The sequence below is a fragment of the Ictalurus furcatus genome, chromosome 17, assembly GCF_023375685.1.
Source record: "Ictalurus furcatus strain D&B chromosome 17, Billie_1.0, whole genome shotgun sequence".
Lineage (NCBI taxonomy): Eukaryota > Metazoa > Chordata > Actinopteri > Siluriformes > Ictaluridae > Ictalurus > Ictalurus furcatus.
In genome coordinates, this window is record NC_071271.1 from 13,599,174 (window position 1) to 13,617,574 (window position 18,401).

Genomic DNA, 18,401 nt, shown 5'->3' on the forward strand with positions numbered 1-18,401 from the left:
AGCACACACGTTAGAGGAGTGTGACGTGTGTAATTATATCAGTGTGTGGTTTCGGTGACAAAGCCTCATACACTTGGTGTGCTGCTAATGGGTGCAGAAAGGACGTGTTTCTGATCTGCCAGCCATCAATGGGCCGTTAAGAGCCACGACTGCTGTTCCGCATTATTACATAACTAATTAGCCAACTGGTTGAGGTAGGCCACTGATGAGCTCCTTTACTCGTTAAAGGAAATATGAACCTCACAGCTAATGATGTGAAAGCACAGGGCTGGGCAGCAAACTCTCAAGAGATGGGTGGTGGGAGGATGGAGGTGGCAGAGATGAGGGCGTAGAGACGATGGAAAGTGGAGGGGGAGTTCATCATAAATGCAACTTAGGTTGTTTGTGCAGGCTCACATACAGTAAGGTCACAGATGTCCAGGAGAGGGTTCACATAACGCTATAAATTCCCTTTCAGACACAAGTGTTTTATTTAGCTTGATGCTAATTTGAAACAAAACTTGATTTTGCACTTGTTTAATTACATTTCCTTAAGCAGTGGAGTCTAAAAAGCATAAGTTGAGGGTTTCTTACCATCTGCAGCATGCAAGTAGTATAGCATCTGTTAACATAAAGTTATACTATAACATAGAAATGAAAAGAGATGGGCAGATAAAGAGAAATATGTTCAGCTTTTTCTCTGCTTTTCTGTTCGCATTTATTATTTAGAGAGCTCTGACTCTAGATTTCCATACAAATCAGCTTTTTTTATGTTTAACATAACTCCAGAAGGTAACAAAACTCTTTTTAAAAACTGCATTGCATATTGTATTGCACACTCTTTTAAAGTAAATGTAATGTATTCATAATACATTTAAAAAGCATTTTTAATGGATTTTATAGCATCTGTAATACAACTGTAATATAATGCAGTATTTTGTTTAAACTGTATTTAAACTGCATTTATAACATGTTATATAACATACATAATACCTAGTCCCTCAATAATTGCATAGATGTAATTTGTGTACGTAATTATAATTGTATGATACGTAACATTACAATACATTATACATTCACTGGACACTGTTTTAGGATCTTTATTGTGTATTCTGAGATCCTTTTTTGCACACTGTGGTGGTAAAGAGTGGTTATTTGAGTTACTATAGCCTTCCTGTCAGCTTGAAGCAGTCTGTTCGTTCTCCTTTGACCTCTCTCAATAACAAGGTATGTCCAACTGCAGAATTGTAGCTCACTGGATGTTTATTTGTTTTTCACACCATTCTGTGTAAAATCTGGGGACTGTTGTGGGTGAAAATCCCAGGAGATCAGCAGTTTCTAAAATACTCAAACCAGCCCATGTGGCACCAACATCCATGCCACGGTTAAAGTTACTGTGGTCAGAATTTTTTCTCGATTCTGATGTTTGGTGTGAACATTAACTGAAGCTCTTGAGCTTGTATCTGCATGATTTAATGCATTGTGCTGCTGGCACATGATTTCCTGATTGGATAAGTGCATAAATGAACAAAGGAAAGGGTGTATTTGTTCTTTTGAACACCTTGGACACTAATTTAAAAGTCTAAATAATACCTGTTCTTTTAAAACAGGTATTATAATGTTTATATATATTATTATTATATAAGTGTTGTATATCCTAACATTAATATGTCATATCCATATCCATATATATATATATATATATATATATATATATATATATATATATATATATATATATATATATATATATATATTATTACTTCTTATAAATGATGTATTATAAAAACAAGATTATTTAAAATGCACTCCCAGTATTTCATATTTCATTAAGAAAACCTTCTAACCAGTATATATCTGCTATATTTAGTAGCTCTTTTATGATCGCAATCTTGCACACATACTCATATCTACCTGCTGGCAGGGTGCCCATGTTTAACATTAACTGTCTGGCCTTTCACCCATCTCTTAACCTACAGCTAGAAAGAAACCAGCAGGAGAATGTGGGGCTAAATATCTGCAGTTGACCACAGACAGGATAATAGCTAAAGAAAGAGAGTTCAGTAGGCGGACTAATTATCAGAAAATGAAGGGTGCAAGTGCAGCCGTGCTGTAATGGAAAAAAGAGGGCCATTAGAGTCTGTGTTCTTAGTGGCGGGTTGAAGTGAACAGGCTAAGGTGTGAGACAGGGCAGCAGGAGATCGGTCAGCTTATTAGCTGGCTGGTTAGATACGAAACAGATCCAATCTGCTAATCTGCTGCCACCAATGAAACGACCTTCTGACAAGTGATGTCACTTGCAGTGAAACTGCTATCTGAGAAGGTGACAAGAAAAGGCAAGGAATCTTTTCAAAATCTTCCTCATACCACCTCCTGGAAACTAAACCTATATGAAATGAAAATGCTATTCAAATTCAAATTATGTTCATAAAATGAATTTTTACAAAATTTTCTTCATCAGCTAAGCAGAAAGCATCTACATTTTGCTCTGTCAAGCACATTTACTTCACCTTCAGCAAGTAAGAGAGAGAGAACAAAATTGCCTCTCACAGGGCAACAAGAAAGGCAGCACTTCAGAAGCGTGATTCACTACTTCGGACTTTTTTCTACTTGCAGAATCGTAGCACTGCACAGCACCAGCTGCCTGCCTCCCTCCTGAGAACTGGTGACCAAATAATGTCCGACATGAAAGGCACTTATCCAAATGCCATAAATAAACATGCCTGCCAGACAAGCAGGCCCTTGGACGAAGGACACCTTCAGCAGCCCTGTCAAAATGACGACGTTAGGATTCCCGGCAGCGGCCCACGTAACATCAAGGGCTGGCTGAGAAATCAGTCTCATTTCCATGGGAAAAAATGAGCTTTACTACAGCCAGACATACAGGTGACCAACCAAACACCATCATATATCCATAATATATCCATTATATTATCCTGGTACATGTGTCTATGGTGAAAATGAAAAAAGAGGAATTGGTGTTGGAGGCAATATGTTTTGTAGTTACAATAACATCGACATTGCCACCTCAACTGAAGAACTACTACATAACGGATGCTATCGTGAAGAAATGAGAGAATTAGGATTATTACATTCCCCCGTGCCAGCCATCTGATCCCTGTCAACTATTTATGTGTGTACCAACACCTCTTATATTGTAATACAGTTGTATGACACATCTTTCCAACCCATGAGATTACAAGCTAGAAGGCATAATAAACTCCACACATTAAGATTTGAAAGAACCATCTGCAGACAGTAGCTCAGGCTGAAATCGATGCTCCTACTGTTAATATTAATCTCTGGCTCATACAGCCTCTCTAATCATAAATGCTTCCCTCTTCATCATTAGAGCTTCCTGAACTAAACAGATCTGACACTACTTTCACAGGGGTCAAACGTAACATGCTTCACTGGTAATGTTTTTTGGGAGGTGGGATGGCTCTCAGAGATAAAAACACATATGATTCAGGAGGAAAAAGGATCAAGCCCGTGCTCTTTTTGCCCAGAGGCGGCTTAACACTGAGACATAATTCATCGCAACTTGAATGAAATTACATCAGAGACTTGGGGCTCCCGTACATTATTGATACACCAGCACTCTTCCTTCTGACACAGAAATCTATATTTGCCAACAAAAAAAGAAATGCCTGTCAGTCTCTTTATACTCCACAAATAGAATGTCTGTTTCAATTGAACATTACAAAGAAAACCACATCCAGATGCTGAAACACGAAACTGGAGGCTATACTCACAACCAAACAAATGATCCTCAGAGCTTTTATTTCATATGCAATATTAGAAAGCTGCAAATGCTCAGTGATCACTATGATATCATTCTTTATCAACGTGTTGTTTCAGCAAGGTCAGGTACAAAGAGAACATTTCCCCTGTGCATCCCCTTTTCTCTCTCTTTATCTCTCACTTTCTTATTCCCTGTTATTTAAGAGGAGAAAGGCACTGAAATGTCCTCTTTTCCCTGTTTTGACATTTCCTGATCTCAGCGAGCACTGCAGAAATACCATGTTCCATTACAACCGGGCTAAATTACTGTGATCCTTTCAAATATCACAATCCCCCTCTATTATCTAAAATAACTCTTAAGACACTACCACATGAGTGTAAACACACCTACAGTCACCAAAGATGGCAGTGGTAATAAAAAGTGGATTAGATTTTGGGGGGTGGGGGGTGGGTGGAAGAGATAAAAGGATTTGGACAAATTACAGGGCACAAATCAACTGATCCGTTTCTAAATAGCATTTAACATCCTTTTTGTACATAAACAGAATGCTGGTTTCGGGCTCGTCTGCATCTACCTCAGCCTCAAAGATGTGGTTTCAAGGATAGAAGAAAGAGAAACAGAGAATTTTTCTCTCATCCTAAACTGCTACTTCTTTTCCACTCTCCTCACAGCGGTAGATTATCTTCCTATGATATTGCAGGCCAGTCCCTCAGCGTGGTGAGGTAGACGCCAAATTGGCCAGTCGACACTCTCGTCACTTATCATACATGCTAATGGGCCGAGTCACAGCAGGCAGGCAGTGGGCTAGCTGGGCATCCAGAGCAAGCTGAGAGAAAGGTGGAGGAAGCTCTGGAGGAAATGAGAGTAATCTCCACACTGCCCACAGGAGGTAAGGACTTTGGTGTGGAGGACGTGAGGAAAGAATTCACATCAGACTGGCACAGGCACGGAACTCCATGGCACATTGTCGCTCTTCACACACACTGGGTGGGAGTGACTGAGCAGAAAATTACTCAGTATAGCCCAGTTATGGAAAATAAAAAATATCTGAAAAAAAAGTCTGTGCTTGTTAAGTCTACTGCCAAAGATCAAATATATAACAAAAATTGAAAAAGAGGGATGATATAGGAGTAAATGTATGTGTATGTACACATTAATGTTCAAAAATAAGTACACCCCATGGAAATTGTTGGCTTTTTTTTTGCATATTTGGAAAGAAAACATTTGATTCTCTTTGAAACCCTGAATAAAGTTGACACACTGTGTCAAATGACACATTAAACATTTTGTAGTAATTTTCAGAATTTAAATAAAAATAAAAAACAGATCAGTCACATGGAAAAAGTAAGTACACCCCATCATTTATCACATGTTCTAATCCATAAAATTAGAATCAGGTGTTCAAGATTGGGTGTCAGTGTTTAGAACCTGCTTAGGGAGTGCGGGTGTTATTTAAACCTCTCACGTCTAGTGTATGGTGTTCTCTTTGTTATTGAGGTGTGTGGTGTCATCAAGCTAAGATCTAAAGAATTCAAAAATGCCTTCAGAAAAAAGGTTGTGGAAGCCTATGAATCTGGCAAGGGGTTTAAAAAGATCTCCAAATTATTTTAAATACGTCATTCCACTGTAAGGAAAATCATCTACACGTGTAACAGATCTCAAACAACTGCCAATTTCTCCAGGACTGGCCGTCCCAGCAAATTCAGTACAAGAGCAGACCGTCTGATGCAAAAAGAAGTCTCCAACAACCCCAAAATTTCATCACAGGATCTGCTAATAAGTGCTACAACTGTTGGTGTCAAAGTGCATGCTTCTACAATCAGAAAGAGATTTGATCTCCATGTGAGGCGTGCCAGGAAAAAGCCTTTGCAAGACTACAGTTTGCCAATGAGCATATAGGCAAAGAACAGGCCTTTTGGAATAATGTGCTCTACACAGATGAATCAAAGATATGAATCAAAGTTGTTTCCACAGTAACAGCAGACATGTTTGGCACAGACCAAAGACAGCTTTCAGGAGAAGCACCTCACACCAACTGTGAAGCACGGTGGTGGAAATGTTATGGTTTGGGGTTGCTTCAAATATCGTGGAAAAGTTCATCTGCTTGTCAGCAGACAGAAGCATGAAGTGCTCTAAAATCTGCTGGTAGATGCTGCATTGACTCTCAACTTGAGAAAACACAGTGGATCAACACCAGCAGATGACATGGCACCCCAAATCCTCACTGACTGGAAACTTCACACTGGACTTCAAGCAACTTGGATTCTGTGTCTCTCCACTCTTCCTCCGGACTCTGGGACCTTGATTTCCAAACGAAATGCAAAATTTACTTTCATCTTCCCCATGATTGTGGTTGTGTGTACTGAACCAGACTGAGAGATTAAAGGCTCAGGAAACCTTTGGAGGTATTTTGAGTTAATTAGCTGATTAGAGCTCTTCTCAGCTCGACCTTTCTGTATTCTAATATTTAGAGATACTGGATTTTTTTTATTTCCATGAGCTGTAAGCCATAATCATCAAGATTAAAACAAAAAAAGGCTTGAAATATATCAATTTATGTGTAATGACTCTAGAATATATCAAAGTTCCACTTTATGAATTGAGTTACAGAAAAAAATTAACTTTTCTATGATATTCAAATTTTTTGAGATGCACCTGTATGTATATGTGTGTGTATATATATATATCACAACAAAAAACACAGAGCATTTTCGCAAGGAAGAGTAGAATAAAATTGCCAAATCAAGATGTGCTAAGTTGGTAGATTCTTACCCAAAGAGACGTCTGTATTACAAGCAAAAGATGTTTTAACAAAGTATTATTTACAGGTGTGCAGATGTTACTATTTGTTTTCCACTTGAACACACTTGGTTGATATATCATGTTAAAGATCTGACATGATTTATCTTGGTTTCTTGATTTTTTTCATAGAGAGAGAGAGAGAGAGAGAAAGAGAGAGAGAGAGAGAGAGAGAGAGAGAGAGAGAAATAGAGAGCGAGAGAGAGCACAGATTATAATGTGTCAATGAGGACTCCCAGAGAGATTATGAGATTATTCTACGTCAGGATGCAGTCACTTCTTCCATGGTGTCAAACAGCCCTCACACTATAAATAACCCTTCCTCACTTCTCGCACTAAAATTAGCCTAGTATTGAATGCTTCTCTCTCTCTCTCTCTCTCTCTCTCTCTCTCTCACACACACACACAGACACACACACACTTGAGGTCATATAACATGAACCCTCTCCTTCAACTCCAGTACCTGCTCATGCTCTGGCCATTTTAAAATAGTTGGAACACAGAGAACGGTGTCCAGATGTTTCACAGCTGTCCGAAAAGGTAGCAGGTGAACTGAAGCTCTCATCAAGCCTGTTCACTGTTAACCTCCTGACCTCCACCAACGCAGGAGAGTGGAGAAGGACGATGGGAATAAAGAGCCAGGAGTGTGTAAGGGTGTAACTTCAGCACAAGGCACAAAGCAAGAGATATTATGAGGAGAGAATGAGAAAGAAACAAGGACAGCTGACTATTTCAGCATCCACCTCGGTATTATATTTGCGTTTGAGTTTCCCTGTGTAACTTATGTTGGTGAAGTAGTTTGTGGGTGGTGTTATGAGAAATCAAACAATGCTTGATATTTTTTAATGGAAATGAAGATCTTTTTCATTCTGTTTCTGTGTCTGGAAAATGTTTGCTTGGTTAATTGGAACCAGGGACACTAGAGTACCACAGATCACCCAGAGCCACAATATGGGGATGATCCTTAAAAGAAGGTGGTTTACTCCAAGGGCTATTCTAATATATTTATATTAGTTTTATTAGTTTGATATAACATCACGCTGAGTGTCAGGCTTACACAAGAATGTTATCACAGCACGCTGTATATCAACTGACAAATGCTGGAATAAATCTTTTATAACTATTTATGTATGCTTATGTCAATTTTCATGAAGGACTTACTTAGGTGTCATTTAACATCCTGATCAAATTAAAATACATGTTTGAATGTGAATTATAGATTAAACTAAGAATATCCTATAAAAGGACAAGGTTAAGCCACCCCTGTGGATAAACTCATTTAAACATTACAGATCCTAGGTGATGCAGGAGCTCAAATACAAGCACACCTTTTCCCAAGCAAACCAAATCAGGTCATCAAAAAAGAAAAGAAAGAAAATAACAACAACTTTGTTTTTAAAATTAGGCAATCAGATCGTTTTAACTACATGTGTGGCGGCCTGGGAAAACCTTTCACGTGGTTAAATTGTGACATTTTCTACTATATGAAGCTCTGAGAACTACATGAGTTCCTGAAATTAAATATGTTCCTATTATCTCAACCAAAGTAGAGACGTTAAAGGATGTAATGAGCAGACAAAGCTGATGCGTTTTCCTAGACTGCCTCACATATTTGTATCAAAGAACGTCCAGGAGCGAGCAGAATAAAATAAAAACAGAAGAACAAAATGAAAAGAAAGCTGCACTATATAATATAAATAGCAATAATGTAGCGTTCAAAATATAAAGTAACATCTAAATGAAAATAGCTATGTTTAAGCATAACATAACAAAACAGCCCACAACTAATAGTGTTCATGGTTACCCTAACATACATATCGATTTTTTAAAAAATAGAATAGAGCACACATGCACAAGGTCCAGGATTCTGCTCTACACCAGACTAGATCAGGTCAAGGGCTCTGTGACTCCAGCCTCTTGAATTTTTAACGGTGGCTTTTACGTCCACACCAGAACTGATCAGAAAGCCTGGGGTCTGGGATGCTCCATTTTTTTTCCAGTGCATGGAACCATTCAGAGCCACTTAAGGCCCTCCAGAGCCCTAGCAACTTTTGAGTGGCCTCTCTGGGTCATCAGAGCCTCTCTAAAAAGAGCTCCTCCACTCACCCAAAGCTCAGGGCTAGTGGGTCACAGATGGTGCTTCTGGAGATGGCTGCAGACCAACCAAGCAGCGTACATATTGAGCTGGGTCTCCGCTAGCAGAGGGAGATCATTACTGCCGTTTTGCAAAATATTCATCATAATAACAATATTACCACGGATGAATTAGCAAGTCAAATATTCACACAGAGCTTGCGCGCGAACAATGCTTCAGAGACCACTTTGATCTTTCTGGCAAAAGCAACTTGACGACAGCATTTGATATCACTAGGAAAAAGCAAACAGAGAGAAACAGTGGGATTTGCTTCAGAACTGCTTTCCAGTGTGCTCTCCTTCAATCCATTCCTGGCTTGTACTGCTTAATACTCACCATATTGCCCAAGTTGACCAGCAAAAACATAACAGAGTTGTCATTTTTAGATGGATGGAAGCCAATAAGGGATGTAGCAGATGAATGTTCCTCCCTACCTCCACCCAATCATATTCCTTTTTTCCTTAAACTCCCCAACTGGTACTAACGATGCATGCAATCCCCCTATGGTCCAATTTAATGCTGCCAGTCGATGGATAGCCAGTTTCCTGCTCAGAGAGATCGACTGAAGAAAAAAAAGGGATAAATTTGCTCAGTGGTCCCTGAACAATGAGAGAATTTGAGGCAATATTATACAAAAATCAATAATATTCTTGTAGTCTGCATGTGGGTTTTGTAGGCAGCATCTAGTCTCAATGTGTCGCCCTGTTTCGTCAGAAAACGGGGACTCGTTGCTTAACAAAAGGCAGCGTCAGTTACATCTGCAAGTCAATTGCTATGACAAGTCTGACAAGTCAGATGTTTGAGGCCTGTAAGTGCCTTTTTATTTTACTTTTAAGGAATTCCATTCCGGCCTTCATTAGTGATTCTGCAGCTTGGTGATAAAGTGGAATGAGAGAAGCTCTCACGCTTGCATTGAATTTAATGCTACATAGTGCATGTCAAAGGAATGCTTTTCTAGCCAAAATGGTGTCCTTACCGTCTTAGCCTCAGGGTCACAACCCTGTCCCTCATGCACCATTCATTTCGAAAACCCCAGACAGGTAAGAAATCGAATAAAAAATTCAGCAGAAACTATAAAACAGTAAGCAGGGTGTCAAGTACCACACTGCTCACGCTGCCAAGGCTATGATTTTAAATCTCCCCACAATCTTTCCAGCATACACTTTTAACAAGGCCCTTAAATGGATGCCAGCTCCTCTTCCAGCTCTCATTGGCTGAAGGAATTGCAGCTAAAGGAATAGACAGGTTGTCTCTCCCAGTCTGGTGGACAGGGCACCAAGACACAATTTCATGCTTTGTGGCCAGTGCACATCAATATCACGCCATAGCCCAGACCCAGGATGGCAGGGAATAGGGAAGACTCCCTGCTTCCCTGCTTCTAGGCCACCCAGCCAGTCTCCCAGCATAGCAGCTGTTATAACAACCGACTCAGCTTCTGCTATCAAATATTAATCCCGCCCCGGCCTGAAAAATTGAGGTGAAACTGACTTACCATTTTATTATTGATTTCATGAAAATGAATCTCACAGACTTTCTCCACCACATCCTCATTCTCGAAAGTTACAAAGCCAAATCCTGCAGAAGAGGGAAGCAGAAAGGCAAGAAGGAGAGAAAAAGAGAGGGAAAGATGGGAAAAGGAGAGGGGAGAAAAAGAAAACGAAGCACATGATTGAAGTGAACTAATACAGAACTCGTTAAATGAACAGGAAAAGCAACACATATCTGTTGATTGCTAATATTGCATGGTGCAGACATAAATGAGTCATTGAGTCATGCAGCAATCTACACTTTATTGGCTCCTAATGATGTGCAAATTATGTATCCAGTACAACGCAGGGGCTCTTTTGTTGTTAAAGAGATGAAGACCTGGGCATTATTAAAATAGCTCTGAATGTGTTCCTCCGAGAGGCAGGAAGCTCAAAGCCCGTTTAATGAGATTCATAGAGCCAACCCTGCATCTGAATCCCATTACTAACTAAATATTTGGTGTTTCTTCGCTGGCGTTTCAATGCATGACACACTATTTTCCATACAGCTAAATGTCTCAGCTAAGAGCTTTCTCAACCATACAAAAAATACTGTCTCGAAATTCTACTGTTTCACTAAGGATGTAGTGAATAACAAAAGAGCATTCAAACCTCTGGAGAGTGAACTAGTCATCGTGAAAAATCGTATAAATTCGGAAATAACACTTACACACAGGCTACTGAAGCATTCATACCCACACAAACACAGACAGAAACACACCCACTCACCCATCAGTAATAGCTTAGAACCTCCCATCAACAACCAGAGACAAAGCAAGAGAGAAGGGAAAAAAACACGAAGCTTGTGGCACCCTGCTGTGTTTAGACGCAATGTCTGGCTTTTCGGAAAGTGCGAGATAAACCTGAGGGTCAGCGGGTCAACGTGGTTGAGAGAGAACCTAAAACAGGAAGCCGCAGAGCCCTCTTCATACCTACTGTGATAAAAGCAGATAAAAAAGCAGGAGGGCTGATAAGAGGGCAGCAGATAAACAATCCTCCGGGCTCCACTCTGACTCGGCGTGACCTCTGAGTGATTATAAGTACAGTTCTTTTTGTTTGGGGAGGAGAACATTTACCACTGTATGTGCTCTTTGACTTCATAACCACCAGCTTTTTTATCTCCTCTAGGGTAAGAAGGAAATGGAAATTTGTCAAAGATGGACTGGGCACTGTTGAAGTATTAGGAGGTCACTGGATGGTGTTCTAATATCTGTGGCATGAGTCAGAGTGTAAATATACAAGCCCTTCATGTTGGAACGGAGTAAAGGTTAACGCCGGTCATTTCTGTATATACAGACTAGAAGGTGATGTATGGTTATTGCCCTAATGTCACTTGTGCAAATTCGTCCTCTGGGTGAGAGGAAGGGTCCTTTCCTCTTCCTGCCACGGTGCGGCAGTGTCTCCGGCTGACACCCCTGAAATGACACGAGTTATGAGAGCCTCTGGCTCGGGTTCTCATAGGCGGATATTGGAGTGCAATTTGCAGCCAATTACTGTGACCTCTCCTCTGACAACGGCTTCCTGTATGAGCCCATTAGGGCATTCTCTTGTTGCCTCAGGCTGATGCTTGGCTGGAGGCTGGACCGTGTCCCACTCTGCACTCCTGGCTCTGACGTATAACCCTCAATATGTCCTGTTCTCTTATTCCTTCTCACCTTTCCTAGTAAGCCCTTGGGTGACAGGCATATGGACCTGAGATGCTAGCTTTCTGCTGCCTCAATCTCTCTCACTCTTTCTACACCTGACGCATCCACTCTGTTTGACAGATCCGCCTGTCTCGACCCAGCCACCCTGGGGCCATTTCCACATCCACTGCTTTTATACCTTTAAACACTGCAGAGCCGGCCTGCTGCGTCAGCTAATCAGAAAAGATGTCACAGTTTCCTATCTGTGGTTCTGGTCGCACTCTCTCAGGGCCTGATTATCCCACCTCATGATCCATTCTTCTTCCTTTGTTCTTTGTTACAATATGCCTGCATATTGCTGGAACGGCAATAACCATAAGTTTAAAAATAAATAAATAAATAAAAAAGTGAGAACGAATAACAAGTTCAAAAACAGTTTAATGATAGAATAAGTCCTGAGTTTTCTCAGGAAATGTACGAGTTTAAATCATACTATGGGTGCCTTTTTAAAGAGTAAAACCAGTCTGGGGAAAATGTCCCTCTTCTGCTGGGAGACATTTACATGTGTCTGCAGCCGTGCCTTGATAAAGCTGCCTTTGAAATCATGAGAAGCAGTTAGTTTTCCATCTTGGGCCTCCGCACCCTTATCAGTCGCCCAACGACCACTTCTGACAACCAACAAATCAGCTGTCAGGAGCAATTTCTCAGCAGACGGGAGGGAGGCAGCAGGAGCAGGGGGGTGGGGGCTGCTGGGAGCTGTTGTACCTGCTGTACCCAAGCTAGATGCTTCTCACACAGCACAAACACAACCAAAATACAACACCTCACAAACCAAATGAGAACCATTTGTATCCCTTGAAATAGAAATAAACCATAACAAGCACTATTGTTACATACTAATATTGTCGATATATATATATATATATATGTGTGTGTGTGTGTGTGTGTGTGTGTGTGTGTGTGTGTGTGTATACTTCGACAATATTAGAATGTAACAATAGAGTATGTGCTTCTGACACATTCATATATATATATATATATATATATATATATATATATATATATATATATATATATATATATATGTATGTATGTATGTATGTATGCATGTATGTATATGTGATACACCCTTGATAAATGAAGCACTGTTGTATGTGTTAAAAAAAAGCACTGAGCCATCATAGCTCAAGCAACTCAGAACAATTCCCTCCCTGCTATGTCTTAATTAGTGCACTCAGATTGTATAAAACCTTGTGTGAGGGCTCAGGTAACGATCTCTCTGGCCATCTGTGTCAGAGTTCAGGGCAGTATCGGCAGAGTGAGCTCCCAGCCCAGCACTAGAGCTGGCAGCCAATCAAAAGCACTCCAGGCTGCTTAATGACAAGGCTGACTAGTGCAGTGGCTAACAGAATCTCTTAATGAAGAACGCGATATGCTGAGGTCTCTCCACAGCCCTGGTAAAGTCAGACGAAGGAGAGGGCACAACAGAACAAAACAACATCTGCTTCTGTGTGTCAGCAGCATGGAGATCTTTGGGTTTTCTGTCTGTAACCCCCAAAAAGATCATTCCATTCATTTAGCCATCCATGTGAACCGAGCAAGCTGTTAGCAGGCATCTGAAATCATTTCTGTCGTACTTACCCAGAGCGACAGGGTGCTAGTGAAACATCATATGAAAAGTCTGTGCATTTAAGGGGGTGGGAGTGTGTGTGTGTGTGGGGGGGGGGGGGGGGGGGGGGGGGATAGAGTATTTCTGTACTCTATTTTCCCTTCTTAAACTTTTTTTTCCGAGATCCCTCAATGACAACATGTGGATTTCCAATATCAGGCAGGATAATAAGTGTTAGTGGCTATTACAGAGGTGTCTGGGCCGCATCTCACACTTATTAAGCAGGAAGCGAGGCAGGCCTGGTCTCTGCAGACACGCAGACATTCACAGCCTCTTACAAAACAAAGAGCCTCCACCATGCTTAATGCCAGTCCCCCTCGGAGCCCGGCACAAATAAAATTAAAATGCTAAATCAATGAGTCTTCCACTGACCTTTGATTAAACAGCTGAGGGTGCCCGGAGCAGTTCGATGTATTTGAAGGGAAGAGGTACACAACCAAATCAGATATTATTACCAATGCAGCATATCCTTCCCAGAGGAGAGATGGGACATAGATTGCATGTTGCATATTAAACAAGGAAAAAGCTGCGCTTTCCGGATGACTGCCTGCAGTCTTTCTCAAAAGCACATACACACACACTCACACACACACACTTTCAGGTGCTCAAACCACATCCGCACAATCCACAAACTGAGATACTATCATTATAAAAATCATTATTATTATGCAAACCTTCATCCAACAACATGACTCCTATTATTTTTTCAGTTTTTCTATTATCCAGATTATAATTTCAGTCCAAGTGAATTTTTTACTACCTACATGTACACACAGCCATATGACACATTAAAGGAAGAAAATAACATAAAGTGTATTAGTAAAGTGTGGGGTCACCACAAGCCACAAGAAGAGCATCAACACATCTTGGTGTAGATTCAACAAGTCTTTGGATCTGTACTGGAGTGATGAACACCATTCGTCTGAAGGATATTCACTCAACTGGTGTTTTAATGATGGTGGAAAAGAGTGCTGCCCAATATGTTGCTCCAAAATCTCCCATTAGTGTTCATCTGGACTGAGATCTGTTGACTGTGAAGCATATGATTTACATAATTTTCACACTTATCAAACCATTCAATGTCTTGTGGATTGGGGGTGGAGTCATCCACGAAGAGACCACTCCCATCACGATACAAATCTGTCAGTCAAAATAGCTTTGTATTGATTTGCAGTGGCTCTTCCTTCTAAAGGAAGAAGTGGACCCAAACTAGGTCAGCAAAACACCCACAGTTTCTGCTACTCTCTGATAGGTATGTTTAGCTTTTTAGGCCTCCTTCACTTGCATCGACACCTCTTTGGACCGCAGATTGAGAGTTCCAATGAACAGCTACCAAATGCAAATTCAACACATGAGATCAACTCCAGACTTTGGCTGCATCCGAATACCCTAACTATACACTAGGCGAAAATCAGGGAGTAGTATGTCCGAATTCTCAGTATTCATAAAACATTAGGCGAGAAATACCTGGATAACCTACTGCTTCCTCTGAGATTCTGCAGAATGAAGCAATGGACACTGGGCTAGCCCATAAGGCAACAAGTATAGTGCGGAAAAGCTGTCAGAATAAAAAATGGCAGAAGGCAGAACGTCGGCTCTTTTTAAGCTGTGAGTCACATGACAATGCCAACATGGCAGATGAAGTACACCCAGACTGTATTCATGCTACTCACTTATACTGATCGGTACATATTGTATCAATGGCCGAGCAGTAACCAAATCGAACACAGTAGGTACTGTCACAGTACGCGATTTCAAACGCAGCCCTTATATCTCTTTAATGTGTCATGAAATAATGAGGAAACAGGTCACACCTGGTCATGAAAATACTTATCAGTCAATTGTTCAATTACTTTTAAGCCTGTGAAAATGGAGGGAATCTGTAAAAAATGGCTGTCAATCCTAAATGATTAATACAATATTTTTATTAAAACCTGTTGAATTAAAGCTGAAAGTCTACACTTCAATCACATCAATTACATGGGGCAGTGGTAGCTTAGTGGTTAAGGCTCTGCGTAAGTGATAAGAAGGGGTTCAAGCTGCCAAGCTGCCACTGTTGGGCCTGGAGCAAGGCACTTAACCCTCTCTGCTCCAGGGGCGCTGTATCATGGCTGACCCTGCACTCTGACCCCAACTTCCATGCTGGGGTATGCAAAGAAAAGAATTTCACTGTGCTGTAATGTATAGGTGACCAATAAAGTATCATTATGTTTATTGATTCATTTTAAATCCACTGTGGTGGTGTACAGAGGTAAAATTACAAAAAACTGTCCAAATACTTATGGACCTGACGGTATAAACAAAGACCTCAAGTGCCACAGTAAAATCAAAAAGCCAGTGTTGATTAAGCTCTCCTTACTCTGATAAATGAGCCCATAGTATCATCCATTAATAATGTGTACAGAAAGTAGCACAAAAGAAAAAACCTGTCAATGTGCCTCATTTTTTCCCCCTCCCAGATATCTCGATGAGTGTATTCTCTTGTACTATGTATTACCACTTGTACTGTGTGTGTTGTTCAGCACTGAGAAGTCTTCGAGGAACACTGAGAATAATCCTTAAGTGTCAATAAATAGATTGGCATGCATCAATGGGAGTTTGTGGCCTTATTTACACATCCTCTTAATCAAAAAGGAGACGGGTGGAGAGAAAAATAGCCTCTCTGTAAGCTCTTTGGGACTAGGAACCCTTGTAAAGTAAATGAGAGTAGACAGCGTAATCGATTGTAGTAGCAGCCATCCCGCTCCATTATAATGACTTGGATGAGACACGCCTTGAACAGAAACAAGCCAGAAACAGCGATGTAAAAGAGAATATGTAAAAGTTTCTGGTAAGAAATATAGTCACCGACAGGAAAATCTTCTGCTTTGTGTGTGTGTGTGTGTGTGTGTGTGTGTGTGTGTGTGTGTGTGTGTGTGTGCATGTGCATATCAAGTGTGTGAAAAAACTGAAGCAATTCGAATAGCTTTTCAGGTGTGTATCATAAGACCATTTGAGTTTCCTGAACAATAAATTGCCTCTTTTATAAGTAAAAGTTTCTACTAAGAAGTGAAAAATCAAAGCTGTTTTGAATTCTTCACTGACTGTTTCCAAGGAGGACAGAATCTTCACTAAGCCTTTTATCGAATCTGCAGCGATGGCTCAAAGAGCTTTAAACTCCAGGAAGCATATACACTTCCTCCACTGATCAATCGCCATGCTTTACTGAATGCCATGTTTGCTGAGGCCTCTGCAGAGTTTTAGATTCTAAAATGTGGTTTAGGAGGCAGCTGCAGAACCATGAACACACCCATCACACCAGTAATACCAGGGATGTAGTTCACAAGCCATAAATCACACTTCACAAGGAGAGCTCCATTACTGCTATCATCTGTGCTAGTATTCAGCTTTAAAACCTTGAACTCACAGGCAGTTAAAAGCTACGACTGGAAACAGAAGTGGACACGAGTTCTATGAGAGGACACAAATTTTCATAAAAATAATAGTAGTAACAGTGTGAGTGTGAGTGTGCTTCACCTCACACACAGTGGGATAAGATTTATAGTAACATTAGATGGCCCAAAAGCCACCTAAAAAATCCCAACCACCAAGCATTTCAGAGGAAGCCATTCGTTCCTAATGGCTAATCATCTAACTCCATCCTCCCTCATTAAAGAAGATGGATGATGAGAAAGGTGCTAAGTGTGCACAGTCAGCAGCGTCCATCTGCAGAAAAAAGTGCAGCTACAAGGTTAAGATTGAGGAACATTGAGCACACCGATAAGGGAATCCCTCAGGATTTGGCTGAAATATAGGAATTTACAGAGCCCTCCTCTAATATTGACACCCCTGGTAAATATGACCAAAGAAGGCTGTGAAAAATTGTCTTTTGATAAAAAAAAAAAATTCAGAAAATTACTTGGCTCTCATGGATATCAAACAATTGCAAACATATCTTTATTAAATATGTGAGCAACAATTATTGGCACCCCTATGAATTCATATGAGAAAAATATATTTGAAGTACATTCTTTTTGATATTTATTCCTCGGAATAGGAAATTGTTCAACCATGACTTCCTGTTTAACAGGGGTATAAATATGAGGTAACACATAGGCCAAATTCCCTTAGTCAATCATAACAATGAGTTAGACAAAGGAATATAGCTGTGATGTGCAGCAAAAGGTTGTTGAGCTTCACAAAAAGGGAAGTGGTTATAAGAAAATAGCACAAGCATTGAAAATGCCCATTTCCACCATCAGGGCAATAATTAAGGAGTTCCAGTCAACTGGAAATGTTATGAATCAACCTGGAGCTGGACGTGTGTCTATATTGTCTCAGTGCACTGTGAAGAGGATGGTTCAAGTGGCCAAAAAAATCTCCAAGGATCACAGCTGGAGAATTGCAGAAGTTAGTTGCGTCTTGGGGTCAGAAAGTTTCGTAAACTATAATCCGAAGTCACCTACATCACCACAAGCTGTTTGGAAGAGTTTCAAGAAAAAAAGCCTCTACTCTCATCCAAAAACAAACTCAAGCATCGTCAGTTTGCCAGACACTACTGGAACTTCAAATGGGATCTGGTTCTATGGTCAGATGAAACCAAAATAGAACTTTTTGGCAATAAACACCAGAGGTGGTTTTGGCGCACACAGAGAGGTAGCCATATGGAAAAGTACCTCATGCCCACAGTTAAATATTGCGGTGACTCTTTAATATTTTGGGGCTGTTTTTCTGAGAGAGGACCTGGACACTTTGTTAGGATACATGGCATCATGGACTCTATCAAATATCAACAGATATTAAATGAAAACCTGACTGTCTCTCCCAGAAAGCTCACAATGGGTCATGGTGGGATCTTCCAGCAGGACAATGATCCAAAACATACATCAAAATCAACAAGTTGGTCAAAAGCAACAAACCTGAGTAATTAAAAATATTTTGGTAT

The 18,401-nt window shown here is 40.5% G+C and overlaps 1 protein-coding gene across 6 annotated transcripts in view; it reads right to left on the reverse strand.

Moving 5' to 3' along the window:
• The window catches only part of msi2b (musashi RNA-binding protein 2b), a 261,158-nt gene that overhangs the window by 72,776 nt on the left and 169,981 nt on the right, over positions 1-18,401 (reverse strand). For all 6 annotated transcript variants that reach the window (XM_053646703.1, XM_053646706.1, XM_053646707.1 and 3 more), the window contains exon 8: positions 10,150-10,232. In XM_053646703.1, the coding sequence (XP_053502678.1) occupies positions 10,150-10,232 (83 nt within the window). The remainder of the gene's footprint in view (positions 1-10,149; positions 10,233-18,401) is intronic.